The 23,794-nt window shown below is 35.9% G+C and overlaps 1 protein-coding gene across 1 annotated transcript in view; it reads left to right on the forward strand.

Moving 5' to 3' along the window:
* The window catches only part of Itgb8 (integrin subunit beta 8), an 86,670-nt gene that overhangs the window by 18,183 nt on the left and 44,693 nt on the right, over nt 1–23,794 (forward strand). The window contains 2 exon segments of the mRNA XM_047560822.1: nt 14,775–14,860; nt 20,320–20,494. Coding sequence (XP_047416778.1) covers nt 14,775–14,860; nt 20,320–20,494 — 261 coding nt within the window.

Consider the following 23,794-nt stretch of genomic DNA (forward strand, 5'->3'; position numbering starts at 1 on the left):
CCACAGTTTTCTAGAGCTGAGACAGGATTGCCTGGGGTCAGTAAATACCACTAAATGACTGCAACAATTCAGGGTAGTGGAGGACATAACTTGACTTACAAGTATAAAGTGGGGGTGGGGCAGTTGGAGATAATGGAGGGAGGATGCTGTGTAATTGGTCTGGAGAAGACACTGATGCATACCCAGGCCCAAACCATGCAGGTTAAGGGAGAGAGGTCAGTCTTTACTCTCAATGTCAGCGGTAGAAGCTGAGTCCTTGGGGAAAGCCAGCATTCTATTAGAACAAGGAGGGAAAGGGAACATTCAGAGAAGAGACTGAGATACAGGCTGTTCTTTTGGAAATGCAACATGAATTCAGGGGGCAGGAAGGTGGGATTTCGAAGCTGTAAAGGAGATGGGTAAAGGGGTTTTGTGCAGAGATTTAGAAGGTGTAGGACATGTAGGGGAGATGAGGGCAAGCCTGGGAGTTTGGAGCATCTTCTAGGGACTGATTAAACAAGGATCAGTGAGATTAGGAACTTGGGGAAGATAGTGGTGAGGATGCAATTAGTGGTGATGGAGAGGGGAGGTTCCAGGGCTCACTCTTGATTCCTGTGCAAGAAAGGAAAGAGGTCAAGAAAGCCTTATGGGTTTCCAGTATGAGAGGCTCACTCTATCCATCTCTTCCCAATGAGGAGATAGGCTTTCTTCAAGTGCTTCAAGCTACGCTTGACTCCAGATGATGAAGCTGATCCCCAGCAGAGGTGCACAAAACCTGAAGTTATACCTGAAGGTGAAACACACCAACAAAGCTTTGGCAGTGAAGTGGTGTAGGGAAGATTTTCCAAATTGCCTATTATTATTTCCTCTCTTGGGATTTTGGTTTCTTGATAAATATATTTGCATATATGTAATAGATAAATCACAGATGCATGCACAATATACAAATAAATAACACAAATAACTTTGCAGAATTTAAATTACATAAGGATTTGGAAGTGAAGAGATCGACTATACCAGAAGAAAGGAGGGAGGATTTGGTGGCAGAAATATTGTGTAAGTGGCATAAGTGTCAACCGGCAGGACTGTAACAGGGAAATGCACAGGATGCCTCTGCTGGCAGGGAGGAACATTGACTGTACACAGGGCATTGAATGAACAAGGAAAGAAGAAGGTGGAGAATTCAAAATAGTAGATTTTTTAAAGAACTTTTTGCTGTGGTCTGAATGTTGGTGTTCCTCCAAAATTCATATTTTAAAGTCTAATTCTTAATTGGTAGTATTAAGGGGAGAGGACTTTGAGGCTGTCTAGGACATGACAGCAGAGTCCTTGTGAATGGGATTAGTGTCCTTACAAAGAAGGCCTGAAGAAGTTTGTTTGTCCCTTTTGTCTTTCTGCCATGTGAGGAAACGGCAAGAAGCCACCATATGTTAGGAAGGGGCCCTCATGAGACAACAAATCTGTTGGCACCTTGGTCTTGGACTTTCCAGCCTCAAAACAATGAGAAATAAATTCTGTTCCTAATAAATCACCCAGTCTAAGGTATTTTGCCTGTAGGACAGTTTCACACTTCTACTTCTCCAGGGGTAGAAAATCACCCAAGGTTTTTTTGTTTGTTTGTTTTATAAGTAGGGTAATAATGTGATCACACGGTATTAGCTAGTAGATCTGGCAACCGTGTATATAATGATTTAAAAATCATTATGGTTGTAAATGCTGATTGTGAGAGAGTCTAAGAAGGTTGTTGCAATAAAGCAAATGACAAATGAGAGTCTAAACTAGAATGCAGTCAGTGGGAAGAGAAAGGGGAGATGTGAATGCTGAAGATGCAGAAGTCAAAGCAGAGTCCTGGCAACTGACGACCAGGTTTTGGGACTGTGAGAAGGAGGAATCTGTTTGACTACAAAGATTTAAATCAGTGTAAATGGGATAATAATGTTAATTAACAGAAATAGGCTATTCAAGTTAGGAAGAGCAACATGACTTTTATTTGAGACTTGTGAATTTTGAAGATGCTTGAGGAATCTAAGGGGGATGTCCAACAGATTGCTGAAAATTTGACAGAAACTTGGGTGCCAGTTTGGAACTGAAGATACTAATTTGGTAGTCATGTGTGAGGAGCTGAGTCTTAAAGTTTTGTCAGCTCATGAAGACTTGAGGTATGGAGGTGAAGGAGAGGATATGAAAACAGTCCAAGAGATAAAAAGGGGAGTAGTGGTGAGAGTGACTGAAGTAACAGAGTGCCCACTCACTGTTGAAAGGCAGAGGACATTTAAACATTGCTAAACCCTAGTTGCTAAATATAATTAGGAAAGTATTGTTTGCCTTTGAATGAGCAGTTCACTAGTCACAAAGAGGAAATGATATTGGCAAGGAAGACAAGTCTCCTTTTTTCAAACAGGGAACAAAGACAATTTTGAGTTGAAAGGAGATTACTTAGGTATTCTCTGTAATATAAAGGTAAGTCTAAGGTCATATCTAAGTGGGAAGACATGGTAAAATTTCTTGATGATTAAGAAGAAAGAATTAGAATAGTGAATGTGAAAATGCATGATGGAAAATAACATGAGATGAATGAAAGTAGGGATTAGGAGTCAGGTGAGGTGAGAAAGAAATTTAAAAGGGACTCCGTCCTTACCTGGCTAATGATTATGCTCCCCAAGGCAACTTCAAATTCTCCAATTTAAGCTTTTGCTTAGGATGCATTATCCCCATTTGTGTCTGACCTACTTCTGTGTACTTTCAACTTCAAGTTTTAGAGTTCTTGGTGCAGTAGCCTGATATCTGTCTCATTCTCTGGTTCTTCTTGAATTTGTCACTATATAGCTTCTCTTTGGTTTTTTTTTTTTTTTTTTGAGCCTAAATTCTCCCACATGACTTTATGATTCTATGATCCTCTTAATGGCCTGTGAGAATTCTCACTGCAGCTGCTGGCCTCAGAGATTCCAATAGCTCTGTCCATGGTGGAGGCAGTGAGACATGGGAGTGAATTGGGTAAGGCCAAAAAACCTGGAACAAGGTTATAAATACATTGTAAAAATTAGAAAAGTGTCTGGTGATGATAGCAAAAATAGGGCATATTAAATCAGAGCTGTGAATTTAGAAAGAATAAAAGTTAATAAGTGTGCAGAGGTGGGGTTGGGGCAGGATCCTACCAGTAGTAGTCAGAGCAAGGAGAATATTAAAACACTGTTCAAAAATTTCTCCAAGGAATGATGAACTCCAGGCAAAGATGACTTACGATGAATGGGAAACAGTAGCTGGATTATTTTGGAATTATGGGGACTATGAAACAAGAATTTCAAAGGATAATATGGCATTAATATTTAATTTCCTGAATATACTAACTCTACCATGTATATTCATTCAAATTCCAGCCAAATTAAATGGAACAAATATTAATTGAAATAGTTGAAGGTAATTTAAATATTTTAATAGACTCAATATCTATCCTATATGATACAATTAGGTTAAAATATTTTTATTTTAATTCAGAATTTCCTATTGCCTGAATGCCTAAATAAGATAAATTTTAGAAAAAAGATATAAATATTTAGAATTATCCTTGAAATGAAGTACAGAAAAAATTTAGAGAATGGAATATAAAACATATTATTATTGTGTAGTTCAAATCACATTATAGTATTAGTGATAATAATAGCCCTAATTACTATGATGACTTTACATTGGTATAACTACCTTTTCTGTTCAATTTCTTATGCTACTGAGAGTTTTCAAAAAACTTCAAGAATATAATAAATAATTTTCAAATTTGAAAATATTTTTATCACCTCACCAACTGAGCTCAATCCCTATGAAGAAACATTCAAATAATTTACCTCTTAAGAGAAAGAAGAAAATTTGTAAACCAATCAAATACTGTGTAGGGATAAACAACTTTAATTAACTAGTAAGTGATCTGTAAGCCAAAAGATTAATATAATGTGTCATTGGTTTACTTTCTAAAAGCCATATAATGTAATTTAATGTTTTTTTAGGTAGAATTAGAAAACACATATTTCTTCACTATGCACAGGTTATACAAATAGAACTCTATCTAAGTTTATTTGTAGTGTTTTTTTAAATAACTTGTATTGTTATAATTTAGCCAATAAACTGCTTCAATTTCAAGTATCCTTGTATGGGATTTGACAGACATATAGGCCTGTGAAACTTGTGCTGCAGTCAATGTGCAGAACCCTCCAAAAGTTTGCTCACACCTCTTTGCTGACACTGTTGAAAGTAAAACAGTGAGTCATCATTTTGCATTACGAGCAACTGTTAAATCTGAAGTATAAAGGATTTTGGTGATCTTTTAAAGTAAAATTTTTCTATTTCTTATTGTATCCTTAAAGTAATCCATAAACTAACAGAACTATACATGCTGTAAAATAACAGTTTCCCACCAATCATTTTAATTCCTACTCTACTTTTTAAATGTTTTCATGGCTCAGTGGATGAATGCAGCACAGAATGAGGTGAATCAGTTTCCCCACTTCATCAGCAAGCAGGCATAGCCTCAGCAGAGTTAAATTATGAAACCAAAGTCGGGAAACTACAGGGTTAGGACAAGGACAAGTTGCCTTCTTCCCTGTTCCAGATTTGGCTTCCAGGGCAGAACTGGAAATTCACAAATGGCAACAGCAACTGCAAACACCATTTCATGTGCTTCTGCCTCATTAGCATGCAGCTCAGAGACATCCCCTGGCAGGAGATGGGGAAACACAGTTGTAAAAGGAGCTGCTCTCCCATGCTGAACAAGCACCGGCCAATCTGATTCTTGCGCTCAGAGAGACGTTCAGGCTGGGACTTTCATGCTAAAAACTCAGAGTTTCCCTGTGCATAGTAATAAAATGAATTTTGAAAAGGGCACTGAAGTATTTGGAGAGGTCTTTGGCACTGTGGGGGTAAAATAATCCTGCTGGAGAGAACCTAGCATCCTCATTTTTAGAGTGGGAAAATGAGACTGCCTTAACTTGGATGATTGGAAAAATAATGACATTCTGCTTGTACTAAAGGATTATCTGAGGTACACAGGAATTATTATTGAGTCATCACTTAAGGACTAATAACAGAAATACCAAATGGTTTCCAGTTTTACTTTGGAGTAGCTATCTTTATGTTATTCCCTATTGGACAGTGTTCACAGGAAAGGCTCTGTAGTTAGAACTGGGTTCCAATTCAATCCTACATACTTGTTAGCTTCGTGACTTTGGGGTGCAGTTTAGCCTCTCTAAAGTTTAGTTCCCCTTCTGCAAAATGGGCATTAGTACTTTTCTCATTGAAGTTTTATAAATTTCAATGAGGTGATACCTACAAAACTCTTGATACAGGACCCAATTTTTAAAATTTTCCCTACTATCTTTCTATGGTATATATAGATTTCATTTTAGGAATGGTAGTGTACAGTTTTTAAATTTGTTTGAACTGTGCAATGTAACAAATTATAAGTGAACTAAAATTTACTTTGGGTTTCATTTATTTATTTTACTTGAAACTAAATTCCTTACAGTTTAGGGTGGTACTTGGCTGTTCTAATCAAATGCACACCTGCAGTGTGACATCAGATTTAAAAGATACTACATGGTAAATGCATTCCTCCTATCCTAGAGCTTTAGTTTTAAGTCTTCTTAACCAAGACATTTAAATTTGACATGAAAAACGGTGGTTGCTGTTTTTTATTGTTTTGTTTTGTTGTTGTTTTTAAAGAGGAAAAAAGGAAATTCATACCTTCCAAGAGTTGGAGAGGAAAATAGGAAGAGCCCCTGGAACTCTTTCAATCTAGTATGTTAAATTGAAAACATTATTTAGAAGAACAGAATGGGAAACCGGTGAATACTTTGGCTTTTATAGAAAGGGAGTGTGCCTCATAAACAGGACAGTTGGAATGTATGGAAAAGTTCCAGCTAAAACAAGAAACAAAGCACATGACTAATATTGCTTTTCCAAGTTAGACAAATACAGCTTTCACCAGAATTTACCTCAGGGGCCTCTGGAACCCTCCTTGAGTCTTGAGATGCTGAGGCTTTTTGAAGTTCCAGGTCTGAAGTAGGAAGAAGTGTGGAAAGCCTGGATCCCCATCTTTCTTTCTGAGTTTTTCTCACTTTACTTTCTCACAGATTCCCACCAGGTGTCAGAAGACAAACTGTGGTGCTTAGATAAACAGCCAACTGCAAAATGAATGGGATGCTCCTCAGGAGATACACTTGTATGCTGAGTGACCAGTTGACCCACCAAAGAAATGTCATGGCCTAGGAAAAAATAAGAACTCTAAAGTGATTTTCAAATGCAGATGACAAACATTATTTTCCTTCATCTGCTTTGCACATCAAATAATATATGTCAAGATGTACATAGGATGTGATCTAAAAATAATCAGCTTTCAATCAGATTTCTACAGTTTACTTATTCTTCAAAACCTGCTCCAGGTCAACCTGTTTGTGGTGAGAGTCCTTCCTGGCTAACATATGGGGTTCTTTTTTCTCCTTTGATGTTTCTTTGAACCTCTGAATAAAGTGTCTTGGTTATTTTTATTTTTCATTCCACCATGTCAAACTACCATAAATTTAGGGTGACCTTCACCTTCCACTTGCCTGAGGAGCTCCAGTTTACATTTGTTGTACCAGTAGAATTAATAGTGTCCCTTTCAAGGAAAAAAAAAAAAAAGAATGATACACAGTACAGCATAAAATATATAGTCATCCAATATGTGCAACAATTGGAACTTTTTTAGAGCAAAACTGGTTACAATGTGTTTAAATTTATTACAACAAAAAGTTCTGCTATGGTCCCATCTGACCAGGCTTCTTGTGATGATGAGTTTCAATACCAATGAGTGCCATTAGTGGCTATACAGTGGTTCTTTTTGTAAATTCCATCATAAACTAGAGTTATGATTGATGCTGTCCCAGTCCTTTTAAGCTCTGACTCACATTGGGATTGCCCCCAAAAAGGCAGGGCAGACTAATGGAATGTGGAACATTGCTCCATCCTTTCTTAACCGGCCTAGGATTAGAAGGGACTTTTTTTTTTTCTCTTCAGAAATCTTTATGCCATCATAAAACCTTATTATAATCATATGAATTATTGCTATGTAATAGAAAAGGTTGAAATTTTTTCTGAAACATAAAGGTTATATATAACCAAAGCCTGAAAAAACCCAACCAACTTAGAGAAGCAAAGATACTAGTGGTATTTCCTAACACTGGCATTATAAGGAAGTTTTGCTCAGTAACAAATTATTCAAATCTAGAGGGAAAAGGAACATTTGCTGGATCAAGATTTGGTTTAAATCTAAGCAACAACAAAATTTAAAGGAATTTAGTGGTTATTTCAATCTGGTACCATTGTATTAAATATTCAAAGTTCTTTAGAAAGAAATTTTATTTTCTTTGAAATAAATCAGCAGAACTGTACAATATCAGAATGCCAATGTTAAAAAAAAAGTGTCACTATAGGTATGTTTGTTTTCAGCATTTGGAAGAATCAAGATAAATTCATCCAGATGTGTATCATTAAGTAAACATAATTACATGGCATTTTGAAATAAATTGCTTTTGGAAATGAACATCATTTAAAAATGTAAGTAGTCAAGAGCTAGAAAAATCTCAGGAATTAAATTGCCAAATTAACCTCAAAATAGAATGTCATTTTTTCATTACATTTTTTTCTGAGTGTGATGAAGGTATGAGGCTCATATAATAGGGAGATAAAGAAAATGAGTTTAAATTCCTTTTGGGCCAGAAACCGATAGTGTAGTAATCTTCGTTTTCCAAGGAAAAACAGACTAACAAAACATTAAAAATTAAATCTCTTTAGTATGCATGGTCTGATCCGCATAGAGTAATGTTAGGCTTAACAAATGTTTTAAAAACCATTAACCAGAATTCTGTTTGTCACTCTCTTATTATCTATTAAAACTCAGATGAAAATTTATAGTTAGACATTGTTTAAATCTGCTAGATTTAAGAGAGTTCTGAAAAGCAGTAGATTAAATAGGATTGGGGTAAAATTTCTTCTTCCCCTTAGGCAGTTCTGAGTGACAGTGCGCTGGGAGAGCCGCAACCCCATGGTGTCTGTATCTTTCCCACTGGCTTCCATAAGACAAATTCCCTCAGGTCTAAATATGGTACTGCAGTTTGAAACATCATATCTATGTTCCTGGCAGAAGGAAGGAAGACAGACAAAGGACGAAAACACTCTTTTTTGAGGTGCTTTCACAGAAGCCCCATTAAGCAGCTTCCGGCTTCATCCAGTCACTAGATCTAATCATACAACCACTACTGTTGCAAGAGAAGTTGGGGATTGTGGCATTTTAGTTCCTCTCAGTGCCATCTTCAATAAATCTAGGGTACTGTCAGTGAAGAAAAGCACAGGCGGGCAAATAGCAATTTCTGCCACAATACATTGGTCGTTTATCACTTTCTGGGGTAGACCATTATAGTAGATGGTGTTGGCGTTCACCCAGACTTATTTTATAGGGCAGGCACACCCATCCCCAGATGCTCTGAGTGATGGCTGCTGACGGCCAACAGCTGCCACCTTCTCGAAAGAATTGCCCTCCACCCAAAGGAGCCACATTGCTCAGAAGTATCTGGGAGGCCAGTGCCACTCTACCCTCCACCAGTTGCCTAGAGCCAGTAACACACAGATCAGGGTTTAAATCCAGGTCACTTTGCCTCAAGGCGGGAGAACTCTGTGGGGTCTTTTGTACTCAGAGCCGGGGTAGGACTGGGCCAACTTCAGTTGCTCCAACTTCTTTGCTTTTTTGCCTTGTCCTTTCCTAACCTCTTACCTCGCTTCCTTTCTTAATAAATCACTTGCAAAGAATCTATCTCAAGTTCTTCCTCTGATAATTATTTTTTCTTACAATTTTCTTGTTCCTTCACCTTTCTCTTAAACTGATATATAGGAGTTGACTATCATTATGCCATCTCCTTTCCTTCAAATGCACCTTCAAACTGCCAAACCTAATCCATGGAACAGCTCTCAGACAAGGAAAAAAAAGCACCCAAATTGTACTTTCACTCAACATAGGTGCTGTTATATGCCTTTTCAAGTCAAAAAAGAGTTGAAATTATTCAGAAAAAAATAATTTTCACCATTAAGATACTCATTTTCATTGTTATGGGCTGAACGGTCACTTTCTACAAGTTTGAAATTAATTAAACAGTAGGAATTTGTTGGATGATACTATAGAGGGTAGTACTTTCTGAATCCATAACTTAGGACCATAACTACAAATATCAAGGTGAATTTTTCAACTACTTCTTTATGGGCACAGTTGAAACACACATTCATTGCACAGAAATCATTTTAGTAGCTAAAATTTCATCACAGGTATTATGTAATTTTTTACTCTTCTTTGCCAGTAAAATTTTGTCCCATATGTTCTAAATACCAAATAAAACAGCAAGTGAAAAATGCTAGGAAATAATGTGGTTTGTGTTATGTATTTATAAAATACAAGGATAAACCCAGAGGAAAAGGAAAAATGGAAGAAGTTGTGTGGATTTTTTGCTCCTTTGTTTGGAGAAAACATCCCATGTGCTCATTTGCTGGTCTTCTATCTTCTTTAGCTCCTCAGAGTTTCCCTACTCACACCCAACTTTTCCAATGAGTTTTCCACACTTCCTCCTTTCTTCCTAGCCCCTTTACTGAATCCCTATTTAAATTTGACTTGTGTCTGATTTTCAAAGAAGTGGTTTAACCACCTACTCCCTCCTTTTATTTTTGTAGGAAGCTTCAGGAAACTTCAAACCAAAATTTAGAATTAGTTGGTAAGGGTAATTAGAATGGAATACATTTCTTTGTCTTAATTTTTATATCAAATGATAGCACATATTAAACTTCCATGTAAAAAAGAACTTCAAAAATCAGGTACTATATTTAGAGGACCATGATTTTATTTATATATATATATATATATATGAATATATATACATATATATGTTATATATATGAACATATATATATAACTGCCATATATATATGAACATATTCTATAACATCCTAATTATATGTACATGTATATAGAGAAAAAACAAAAAAAATCCAAAGTTACACTTTAAACCTTACCGTTGTATGTGCGGTCAATTTGTCTATTTTCAACTGTTATCAAAGTAGAATATGTATTCTTTGTTAAGTGTTTACTTTTTTTTTAAAGGAAGTAGCTTTATGCAATTATGTGAGTTTAATTTGTTTAGTAAGATCAACCAAGAAAGGGCTACTGCCTAGAAAAAATACATTTCTCACAAATCATTCTGTCTAATAGTAATAGGAAAATCTAATTGGTTCTAAATATCAGGGAATACAATCTTTATCAGTCTTATTTGTTCCTTCTTCCAGATAACTGTATATATCCTTTAAGTTATATTGGAAGTTTGTTATAAAGATTTACAACAACAACAACAAAAAAACAAGAAATGTTTCTTATAACTTTATAATATCCACTGATCTGGTCATTGGCTTATGGACAGATCCCCATCCAAACACAGAAATATTGATTTTTTGTTGTTGTTTTGGAGATTTTTGTTTTTGTTTTTGCTTTGTGCATTTGCTTATTCTCACTTCCATATATTAAATATTTACAAAATAATATGAATAAATTGCATTACATAAAACAAAGAATATCTAAACATGAATCATGAATATGTAGTTGCCGATATTTGTGTACTGTAGTGTGTTGATGTTGGTTATTTATAAGATTTTTGACTGGCAGTTAGAGAGACCATTTCACATGTGTCATACACATCTGATTCTGGGAAAAAATTTTTAAATTTTTTTGAAATTCATTTCAATCAATATTTATATGGCAAAATGCAAATAAAATGAAGGTATTCTAAGAGATTTTCAGTGTGATGCCAAAACTGTGTTTGTAATAAATCAGCCTGATATGTGTTTATTTAACTTCCTTGCATTTTAAACAGTTAAACTAAATGCAATAATTTCTTACATAATAGCAATTTTTATATACTAGTTATATATTTCCAACTTTGTTTTTAGGAACCAAGAGACTTTCACATTAAGGACAGCAAATTATATTTACTACAAGTTTAAAGACATATAACTTTTTTCTGAACCTAGAACTAAGTGCGCACACACACACACACACACACACACACACACACATACCCTCAAATAGGCAATCCATACATACTTGTATGTATATATATATATGAGTTATTATAATGAAAATATGCTGGCTTCTTTACTGAAAGCCTACTATGCCCTGAGCACTCTGCTTGTCATGTTTTGTCTCACGTCACCTGCATATTAGCAGTTTGGTGTGGATGTAGTTAGCCTTATGTTGCAGTGGAGGAAATGATGGCTTAGAGACTTTAAGTAGTAACCTAAGAGCACATGGCTGATAAGTAGCAGTGCTATGGAGGTTTGGAAGTTCCTTCCCCGTAGACCTTTAGCAAGGCTGCCTAATCAGTCTGTTTTAACATAAGGAGAAAAAGCAAACCTCCCATCCTTGCTCCCAAGCTCATAGACCAAGCAATAGAATCATTCAGAACGCATGCACTTGTTGTTAATAAGCTGTCAAATCCTTTACAGATTCTGCAAAGGCAGCACATTTTTAATAACATCGGGTTCCTGAGGGACTGAGGGCTAAAACGAATGAGCACAAAAGAAGGTTTGAAGATTGGTGGTTTTAAACATTTTCATTCTACTTCCAGTCCTTACAAATTTTCATAAGGATCAATAAAAATTATACTTCATAAAAATGCGATGGTAGAATATGAAGAATGGGGTGCTTAGTTCAACATCCATGGATAAATGGTAAACATGTAGCAACTACAGTCACAGAATGGGAAGAAGAACGTCAGGCACATGCTCTAATGAGGTATGGGGCAGTGTCCAGGGCTGCTAGGAAACCACTACGGGAAAGCGCCTTCCTGCTGTGTTCTTGCATCAGAGGGGAGAGGGCAAATGAGCTGGGCAGAGTGAGGCCGATGACAAATTGCCAGTGTCTGTAAACAGCAGTTGTGCTTTGTTGTTGATGTGTATGCTTCAATTTCTACTCTCACAGAAAGGTGTGTGTGTGTGCAGGAGAGAAAGAGAGAGAGAGAGAGAGAGGAGAGAGAGAGATTCCTAGTATGTGCTGATACCATTTATAATGCTTTGCCCATTCAGTGATGAGAATTGCTATAATTGATGTGATATTTGCATGTTAGGTATTTTACTCACTTACATATTTTAAAATTAAAGAGAAAACCTTTAAAATTCTGCCTGTCAAAGTGTATCTAGCTTGTCTTCTGTGAAATGTAACCATGACACTCTCCAGAAATAATGTTTGACACTGTTCCCATGGAGTTCATTTTATGGCTTTCCTCCAGTTCTGCAGAACCATAAGATCTGCCTCTTCCAGATCCATTTATGGGATTTTTTTCCCCCTGTAGTTATGTAGACTCTGAGAAATGTCAGCCTCAGAACCTGGGAAGTATTGACAGGACTGAAGTGTCCATCCCTCTCAGTCAACATCTTTAGTTGTCTGAAGTTTAAGAACAGAAGTTGGCACTAGAACTTTTTAAAGAAGAGAGATTTTTTGCCCTTATAAATTTGTTATGTGTCATGTGTGCTACCAGAGTAGGAGCCCAACCTGAGTTTGAATTTGGATTAACTTGGGACAAAATCCTACAACCATTAGAGTCTTAGATTTAGCAGCTTCCCTTCCATGAGACTGCATTCTTCATCACTGACAAGAAAGCTCTACCTGTTGAGTGAGAGGCTTGGTGAACTGAAATAGCTCTTACTTCATGATCCACTTGAGTCAAGGCCAACAGCTTGTAAAAATCAGGTTATATCTATGTCTCAGTCCTTTCATGTTGCTGTAAAAAAAATACTAAACACTGGGTAATTTATAAACCACAGAAATTTATTTTTATTTACTTTGTGTATGTGTGTGTATGTGTGTGTGTGTGTGTGTGTGTGTGTTGTTGGGGACAGAACCCAGGGCCTCATGCATGGTAGACAAGTGTTTTATCACTTAGCTACATTGCCGAACCTCATAGGAATTGATTTCTTACAATTCTGGAGGCTGGCAAGTCCAAGACGAAGACTATCAATCAGAGTCTGATGAGGACTTTCTGGCTTCACATGGCAAAAGAGCAACGGGTTTAGGCTGGATATGCGTGAGGCCTCTTGTCTCAGGCCTGTCCTATTCACCAGCGAGGAGCCTCAGGTCTTATCACCTCCTCCAGCTCCCCACTCTTAATACTATGGCCCTAGAGACTGAATTTTAACTTATATTTTTGGTATACACGCTCAGATCTTAGAACTCTGCCAGAATGCCCAATTTTTAGACCTATATTGATTTTCTTAGAACAAAACTGAAAAGATATCTCACTCTTCTGAATATTTTTAGGAGTAAGCAGATTTTACATTTTGCAATTAAACCAGATGGAAGATTTTTAGGTTAATGAGCCTTCACACTTAGGTGGGCATGCTGGTAGTGAATTAACTAAACTAGTGAATTAACTGTAAACAATAGTAAATTTTAGTTCTTGGAATTCTAGGCCACATCTGGAAAGAGCAGTGAAGGATTTTTAGATAATGTGTAATAATACAATATATAATAACAATGCGATATAAAGCCAAGGACAAAGGATAGGAGGGGACACAGACAGCAAATGGCAGAACATCAGGGGTTCTAGGGAAGGATGCTTCACTTAACCCAAACCAGGCCCTGGGGACATACAGGGAGGGGTGCCTACTGTTGCTGGTTATCACCTCTCTGCAGACCACTGCTGATACCCACACTGTGCCACATCCAAGGCAAAACTGTTTTTACCCTGGATTTCAGAATGTTGGGAAAGGTGAGAAAGAGAAGGAAAATAGAAGCCAGTTGGAATGATCCCTATTCCTTTTTAAATGACCATGTCAATGTGTGGGTATATACACAGAACCACACATCTGGGTGCACGTGTGTTTTCTTTAATTCCTATTACAGATTTTAAAGAGATAAACATAGATCAGGGGAAACAAAATAAGATGGCAAAGTGGTATCAGATGTCACTGCCTCCAGGACCCATCCTTAAGGGTGTCCTCCTCCCCAGCCCTGCCCATCCCAGGAATCTGTGGAAAAGTGAATTGTACGTGATCTTTAAGTGATCCAACCTGAGAAATTAAATTGGGTTAACTAAAACAACTCATTCATTTTGACGCTTTACTTTTGACCACGTTACTTCTTTCATATTTTTTTGACCATCTATAAAATACTGAGTCATGCCATTGTGTCTGACTCTGATATTCCTCACACCAAAAAAAAAAAAAAAATTGATACTGACACAATCAGAATTTCCATTTTAACTATGTTAAATGTTCATCAAGATTATTTCTCTGAAACTTCATTCACTGTTACTCAACATGGCTATATACATTGTGATTTATGTCTGTATATGCTAATTTTTATAAGAATAACTCTAGAATCTCCCTGCCAAGATCTACTTGGTTCAGAGAATAGGAAATACAATGAGACTTTCAACATACTAAAAAATTTGGAGGATCCCCTCTTACTGCAGCAGACTTCAAGCTAAACCACAAAATATGACTAAAATAAATTTCCATCACCTCCTTTCTCCCAACCTTATAAAAATAAGTAATACCTATTCAGGTATCTAATAGTTGCAATTACCAGGTTAACTGTTCCTAAAGAAAATATACATTATTTGATGTCATGTATTTAAAACAAAGGTCATCTAACTTAAGTTTTCAAAACCTTTCTGGTTTGAATTGCTTACACTTCCTAATAAGAGATCAACCATAACAGTTCATTTTATCCTCCATTGCAGAAGACAATAGATGTGCATCTTCAGACGCAGTGTCGTGTGCCAAGTGCCTTGCGCTGGGTCCAGAATGTGGATGGTGTGTTCAAGAGGTGTGCCTTTTTTCTTCTTTTTCTTCCTTGTTTTTCTTTTCATCACAGTTGACTTTCTTTCTAGCATGACTTCATTGCCTGAATATTCTTTGCCATAAAGGTGCATCAGGAAATATAAAGATATGCTGACAGGGAATTTTTATTTGGTTTTATGCTTGGAAATAGCATATTTGGCTGATATAAAATCAGATATAACTTTTTATTGGGAAAATTTTGGTAATTTTGAAATGAAGTGAAAATCATTTTATGTTTTCCATCTGTTCTATAGAAAGAATTGGCAAACACCGATAATAAGTTTTGATAGTTCCATAGGCTTTGGTGTGAAATTCTTGCTACAGCTTGAGATATAAGGTTGTATACTCAAGTTGGACCGTTAGCTTATACTTGCTAAAGAAAAGCAAGCTAATTTATCAGTCCATTTCATTTGTTTTTCTTTGATCTACTTGAAGATAAGTAATTTGCTTCATTTCTTGACATTGTACATGAATTTATTGGTTACATGTGGAAAATGTGATGCTTTTGACATGTGACCTTGTTCATGAAATATGAGGTACTTTTAAGTTCTGTGGGATAGAGAATAACTCAGAAAATGTTTATTGTTCAAAATTAGTGTCTACATTCTACAAGAGAAAAAATTCTAATGACAAAATTCTTATTATAATAATTATAATGTATTCCTTCTTTTTTGACTCTCAAATTGTTTTGAAAGTTTTTACCCTTTGGTCAATTATCTTTAATCAAAACTACCTGTATATATGTAAAGAAGTGGTCTGCTACATTGGGGTTTCTTTTGTTGTTAGATTGCCTAGGCAATTTTATATTTACTTATGTAGCACCTGGGAATTGGAGCGGATAAGGTTTTAATAAGGGTCTTTTGCTTGATGTGGAGATAAAACTCTGCCTTTGATCTCCTCTGAATAAACTCAACAAATGTATTTACCATCATCTTTCCACCTTCTCTTGTTACTGCTTGTCCTAAGGCGTCTCCCAGCAGGAAAAAGTAATCAAGTATAGTGGGCCTAACTTTCTTCGATGAAGCAAATCAAGATAAAGGCAGGGGAGGGGTACACAAGACAGAGCCATGTCTGTAAATCAACCTTTCTGGCTGATAGCCTGAAGCTCCCACCTGCACTCTGGGCTCTGTCTGTGAAAAGATTAGAAATCATTCCTGAACTAGGCTTCACACAACCCATGGAGCCAAGCAACATCACAGACAGGACAATTCCAGTTTCGGGGTGCAATCTCATGGCTTCTTACGAGCCAAAGATCAGCAGACTTCACTTCATTCTCTGAGTCTCTCTTTCATCTCTGTAACCTTGAACTTGAAGTTTACTTATAGGTTTCTCTTTGTCTTAGAATGTTTCTGACCCTAAGCAACATGCTATTTTAGATTCTTACTTCCTCACTAAGAAAGATCCTTAGAACCCTGAAGTTTTCCCACCTGACCTCCAATGCTTTCAGGAGGGTGTTTGGAGGAACTCTCAAAGGTGGTTCTGAAGCCCATTTGTCAGCCAACTGGAGCATCAAGTTTTGGAGGAAGCCCCTCTCCATCTCATAGTTCTAACTAGCACAGAATTTCAGAAAACCCACAACTCTGGGAAAACAGTCAGTCCTGTCACAGAAGGAGGGATCTGGGGTATTTAGAGGGATGGGTAGTAAGGTGGAGGAAGGTAAGCTAAGGGAAAGGAAGGTGGCTGCCAGGGCGGTGGGATGGGGAGTGTCCTATGCCCACCATGGGCAAACCCTCCGATGGACTCCTCAGGGAAAAATTGTTCAGAAATTCACTTGACTGTTCATGTCACCAAATTTTTTTCTGTACAATGTGGTGTAGTCTGATTTATATGTCGAAAAATAGGCTCTAAAGAGAGACTAAACTGGATTCAAATCCTAGTTTCTCCAGTTTCTAACTGTAAACTTGGATATGATAATCACTTTGAACCTCAGTTTTCCCTTCCTCTAAACTGGGAATAGTAATTGCACCTGCCTTACTGTCTTTGAGGCCATATTAAAGCAATGTGTGGCACACAGGTACTGCTTAAGAAATAGGAGTCATGATTCTGTAGGGCTTTGGTGAGGCTTAGAAAACTGGGATGATTGCCTGTATTGATAGCAACCTCAGGGCAAGCACCCAGCCTTAGGACTCAACCAATGTTGGCAAGACTTGCGGGAGGAGCTGTCCACTCCCTGAAGGCTGGCCTAACATCATCAGGAGACAGAAAGCATTGTTGAATTTTGGAAGGTCACTCATCATTTTGGCATAGATGCAACTGATGTCTCTGATTTCTCAGCCAGTAAACTGAGGGGAAAAGGAAGAATGAGGTTTTTGTTTTTGTTTCTTTTTCCCCCTGTTTATGATGAGAACATAAATAATAATAAAATAAGCCTGGCCTGTATAATTTTCAAGGCTGGTAGAAAGTAAAAATAACAACAATAACAACAACAACAAAATAGGGGGTACTCAGTTGAATTGCATTCTTATGTAGTATGTTAATCTGCCATTCTATGTCTTTTACTTTCTCCTTTTTTTCCCATGCTACATGAAAGTAATCAGAAAATAATTGGGATAGAAAGAACCTGATCAGTATTAGGTTTAATACCTCATGTGTCTTGTTAATATCTATGAAAGACGTGTTAAGTTTTGAAGAATTATCTTCCTCCCCTGGCTGCTAGTCTGATACAGAGTGTCACAGCACAGCCAGAAGCTTAGAAGGTAACTGTGGAGCATAGTTATTCTAAAATATGATATGAAGGTCATTTGCTGTCAAAAGGAAGATGATAGAATTTTTCCATTTCTGTGCAGGTTGCCATGTTTGGCAGTCAAAAAGACTCAAGACATTAGTATGGGGAAAAACTTGTGTTATTTTTATCACCAGAATACTACATTAAAACAGATGAAAGTTACAACTGATAAAAAGCCTGCCAGGGTTAACTTCAACCTGGCCTTTTCATCTCGAATGCATTTTAGAAAGTTAGATTATGAATTTGCTTTTGTTTTTCTTGTAGAAGAAGTCAAGCATAAGGATTTGAAGAAATTAAAATGACACAGAATACCAAAAATTAAAAGGGTGTGGTTTCAAATTGCTTTTCTTTTATACAAAGTGAAAAGTAGGCCACAATGGGCAGGAACAACATTCCATTCTTGAGTTTGATGCCACGGTCTTTTCTTCCCTTTTCAAACGTAATTGGCCAATTGGCAATGTTTTTCTGACTTAGTTTTTACAGTGGGATAAAAACAGCCATGCTGATTCAGATATTGCAAAATAATCGAGACCATTTTGCCTATTTCAGCAAAACTATTTGACATTTAAAGGTCACATGGCATAGACTGATGTATAGTTACAGTAAATGACACCTTCTCCTTTCTTCTCTATTCTTTATGCACAAATGACATTCTCTGACTGGCTTAAAAGAAAAATTAAAGCTATTTGTACTTTATTTCCTTTTCATGACTTGAAGTCTTGGGTTTTTACATCTGTAAAATGCATGTGGTCTTCATCTCTAACATGTCATGTAACACATGAACAAGCACACGTGTGCCAAGCCTCCTATACTTTCAGTATCCCCCACTCAGGAGAAATGGGGTCCCCCACTTACCCTGGGGATCTTGGGAAGAATGTGACACATACTAGAGCAGTTATTTGCCACCTCTCTCCAGGTAACTCCATGTTGTTTACAAATGCCATCTCACACACAGTACCTCTAAGTTTTAACAGTACATAGAATAAATTCAGATAAAAGAAACTAAGGCTTTGGCAATTTTCAACTTCTGGTATAGGGTTAATCAATAAAGCAAATTGAATGTTTCTGTTTCCATAATGAGCTAATCAAATGACACCTGGAGATTTTGATTGGCAAGAAAGACACATTCCCTTTTGTCTTTTCATTAATGCATGTATTACTAGACGGAGCAGGCTCTAATTCAGGATGAGCACTAGAAAGGACCACATAGTAAACAGTCTCTGTGGGCCACACACCATCCCTATCACGCATTCTGCTTTTATTGTTGTTTTACAACCTTTTAAAATGTATAAAGCATTTTTGGCACTTAAACCATAGAAAAACAGGCCAAAGACTGGATCATCTCACTGACTGTACTTTGCCATGCCCTGCTCTAATTGAGAAAGGAATGTATGAATGTTGTTATATCACCTACCACCATCATATCTAATTACTCACCAGTGCCAGGGTTGTCCCTGTTTATAATTAGTGACCTCATATTCAATACTCAATGTCCATTTAAACTTGATGATCCCTTTCTCCATACCATGTGATATTCTGTGTTTCTCCCAAATTTAATTCTCATAACATATATTTATTTAATAAATTTACTTGCTTAATGTGTGAATTCACCTACAGTCAGTTGACTTTGATGAGGACTCTATTTGCCTTGCTCTGTTCCATTTCATTACTCTAGCACCTAACAAACTATTGACTTTGAGTAAGTATCCAATCAATATTTTTTAACCGAGTGATTAATTGATTAGAAATCCAATTCTCTATATCATCTTAATTAAAGGAGAAATGATTGAATGATGAATCTATAGAGCCACTGCTGGGAATATCTCTGAGCAAATATCCAACTCATATGTAAGCAAATATCCCAAATAACTCAGACCAATATTGTGAATATTGGGACATATTTCCACACTTTCAATACATTTTCCATTTTTAGGAAAAAAATCCCAAATGAGTACTGAAAAATAAAAATATCAATCTTTTTTCCTCAGGATAAATTATTAGGTTATTCCATTAATTCCAAGTTTATTGCATGTCTCTTAGATAACTCTCAACCACTTAAGGCTGAATGATAGTGTAAATTTTACATTTAGTCAGGAGAATTCAATCTGCAATATTCTCTCTCTCCACCTCATCATGAGCATGTCCATTAGTTTACTCAATTGTTTACAGGCTTTTGTGTCTATAAGAGGCAGATGACTTTATGGTCTAAGAAATTAGATTTCTAATTTATTCTTTTGTGAATTTTTGGCATTTAATTAGGCTTGTGATTTCTAAGGACTTGCTTTCATATTCCAAACATAACAGTATATAATAAACATACCAGTTGAGTTCTTTGAGAACCAAGACTCACATTTGGAACCAATGAGTGGCCTACTTTGGCTGAATTTTCTTTTGGATCTGTCTTTCTAAAGTAAAATATTTAGAAAGAATTAAGCTGGTATAATTTTACAGTGATCAGTTAACATTTAAAGTGCTTGGTTTCAATCTCTTCTTTAATAATTCATTTTATTCTTTTAAAATGAGATTTAGAAATTAAAGTTTTATTTATGACAAATATACCAGTGCTCTTATTGGAACCATGCAACTAATTTAAACAGTTGCATAATTTGTTCTGCACTGGAAATGGCTTATTTGAAATATTTGCTATGTATAGGTTTTCTTTGGTTATAACTGAGATTGTATGTGCTAAAAACATCAGTGATTTTCCTTCTTTTAAACAGGATTTTATTTCAGGTGGATCAAGAAGCGAACGTTGTGATATTGTTTCCAATTTAATAAGCAAAGGCTGCTCGATTGATTCGATAGAATATCCATCTGTGCGTGTAATCATACCAAGTGAAAATGAAATTAACACTCAAGTGACACCAGGAGAAGTGTCAATCCAGCTGCGTCCAGGTGTGGTGATTTTCACATAAACCTATGATGATTCTTAAGTTGAAATTACAGTTCATAATAATTTGCTTGTATTTAACATTATGTAGCAGGCAGTTTTATTGAAGAGATCACAGTGAGCTTAGAATCAAGAAATCAGGGGGCTGGGGAGATAGCTCAGTCGGTTCAGTCGGTTGAGTGCTTGCCTTGCAAGCACAAGGCCCTGGGTTCGATCCCCAGCACTGCAAAAAAAAAAAAAAAAAAAAAAAAAGAATCAAGAAATCAGAATTCTGGGTTTTATCATGCTTCTAGCTAGCTCTGTGACCTCAGACACTATGCAAATCTGAAGAACATATGTAGTTAGTATGTGTTCCGACCCTATAATCCAATCACAGTGTGAGGTAATTGTATTCCTTCTCCACTGCAGGAAGGGAATATGCTTTACTGTACTCATTCTCCCATTCCTAGCAGAGTGCAGGCGTGTAGTAAAAACTCTATAAATATTTATTGGATTGATTGATTGATTAATTAGCAGGAGATATTAATTAAACTAAGTACTTAAAGTCTTTATGATGAACTTTTAAACACAGAACTTTAAGTCACGATTATCATAATTACCTTGGCCAGCTTTGTGATGATCCTTGACATTAATGTATATCTTGCTCCTATTCTCCAGTATTTCCTCTTCCATCAGGCAGGGTCCCACCGTTTGACACATTTTGTAGGCCTCTGGAAAGTATTCATTTCCTCCAGATAATTCCAGTGTAGAAACTACATACAGCAGATAAATCAAGGTATACAAGTATGCACCACTCGATTAGATAAATTGGTTTAAATCAGTATGAAATTACTTTCAAGGCTTCATTATTTTGGTGTAGGTGGTCATATCTTGTCATTAATTTTTTGAATAATCATTCTTGACATACTCCTCATCCCATTCCAAATGCTCAAGTATTTCTTCCTGACTCTTTGGTTACCAGAAAAACAAAGTCCACTTCACTCTTGGCCCTAGGCATGTTCCCAGCTTCCAATTAAAACTGTGCTCTTCATCAGATAAAACAATGACACAGCCCAGTATGAACATATACGAGCAGCAGTTGGAAAGGTGAAAGGGTGTACACAAAAAGGAAAGTAATTAGGTTAGTGAGATTACAGCTCTTGCCACCTTCAAATGAAAAAAAAAAATCGTGTTGTTGAGTTATTAGAGAGGGAGAGAAACAAAATGATATGCTCTTGTTCACCTAATTTTAACTCAATATATTCACTAAAATCTTCCCTAAGACATTCACAGGGATCTCTGTTGTTGACATAGAGCTTTTTAATGCTATGATTGCTCAACTGTCTTTAATGATTTTTTTTTCTCTTTCTGTTATTCTAAGGTTCATTAGCCCAGTTTTTCTGATCTATATAAGCTGACCTAGGTTTTCCCCTAGACTCCTTCCAAAATCCCCAATTTCTTAAACATTTCCATATCCCCAGTAACACTTTCATCTAGTTCCTTTTCTACTATTCATCCATGAGATTTCAGGGTCTTAATCCAGGCTCTTTCCCCTTTCAGGCTATATCAACATCAAACAGTAACATCCACAAAATTCAATTATATTTTGACTTTCTGACACAAGTGTTTCTGGGCATGCTCCCCAGAGCGGTACTTGAATTAGAGGGCAAGTTGTTAATATCATCTCTACTACAAATCTTTCTTCTAATAGTCTAGCCTCCAGCCTCTGCACTCTTCATTTTCTTTCAACAAGTGTTCATATTAGGAGAAATTTAAAATACAACTGGTTAATATTTGCAGATAAAGTAAATAGGAATTATATAATACAGCTCAACAATTAAACATAATCAACAAACTTGATGCCTTAGTCTGTTTGGCTCTCAGAATAATACTATACACTGGGTGACACAAACAATAGAAATTTATGGTCTCAGAGTTCCAAGATGGCTACAGATCCATAAGTCTGAGAAGTTCAACATCAAGGTGCTAGCAGATTTGGTACCTGGAGAGGGCTTACAGATGGCCACTTTTTTGATGTATCTTGTGGCATATGTCAGAGAGAGAGAGAGAGAATGTCCAGGCCTCTTTTTAGAAGATCACTGTCATGACCTCACCTAAATTTAATTATCTTCCAAAGACCCATCTCCAAATACCTTCACACTGAGGATTAGAGCTTTAATGTACGCATCCAGTGCAAATATAATTAGTCAGTAACACTTGATATATAAAATACTGTTATATAAAGTCCATGGAATATTTCTAGAAATTAATCATATTTTAAACCAGAAAACTCAGTTTCAAAAAGTGAAAACTGTTTTTATCAGCCAACATCTTTGAGCACACTACAATAAAATATGAAATCATTACAAAAAAATAAATAAATATTAAATAACAGCAAAATTAAGAAAAACTTCTAAATAATTCTAACTACAAAAGTAAAGCAAAACTCTAGTCATAGACTGATAATAACATTAGCAAAACACATCAAAATATATGGGTGTGACTAAAGTTGTTCTCAGGAAAATTCAAAACATTAAATACTTTAATTTTTAAAAAGAATAAGTAAAGATGAATGGTGTATTCATACAAAGATATAAGAACAGCAAATCAAAATAGTAAAGAAAACAAGAGACAGAAGGTCATAGATTTATTTAAAAAGTAATGAAACACAAAAATAAAAATGCAAAATGGATGTATAATCCAAGAGCTGGTTCTCTATAAAGCCCAATACAATAAGTAAATCAGTGGCAAATCTAATTAAGAGAACAAAAAAACAAATTATCTAGTTATATAAACTACAATCACAGAAATAAATATTTAAAAAGAACAATAAAATATTAAGCACAAAATCTACAATAAAATTTTAAATGTTTATATTAATAAAATATTAATATTTTCCAATAAATATGTAATTATTTATTTATAGTTATAATATATTTAATATAATATATATGTGAATATATATTTATATATACACGTATATGTATATATATGTTTGTGTGTGTGTGTGTGTGTGTGTGTGTGTATACATATACATAAATTAGGCCTGAATGTTTTCATGGTAAAAAATGTTTCATGTTTATTCAAACAGTCAAAAAACATATTATCCCTATGTCCTATAAATAAATAAATTTAGAGACAACCTAGAAACTGCTCAATTGTTATAAGGTTAGTATTATCCTACTATCAAGTTCATAATGGAATTTTAGCAAATAAATTAGACTACATATGCTAAAAACAATAGCACAAAGTAAATAAGCTTAAAATAGTAAGCCAGAGGTAATTGATTTTTGGAATTAATGTATTTTTGCAATCTCAGTTTAGCA

Source organism: Sciurus carolinensis, chromosome 8, assembly GCF_902686445.1.
Source record: "Sciurus carolinensis chromosome 8, mSciCar1.2, whole genome shotgun sequence".
Classification (NCBI taxonomy): Eukaryota; Metazoa; Chordata; class Mammalia; order Rodentia; family Sciuridae; genus Sciurus; species Sciurus carolinensis.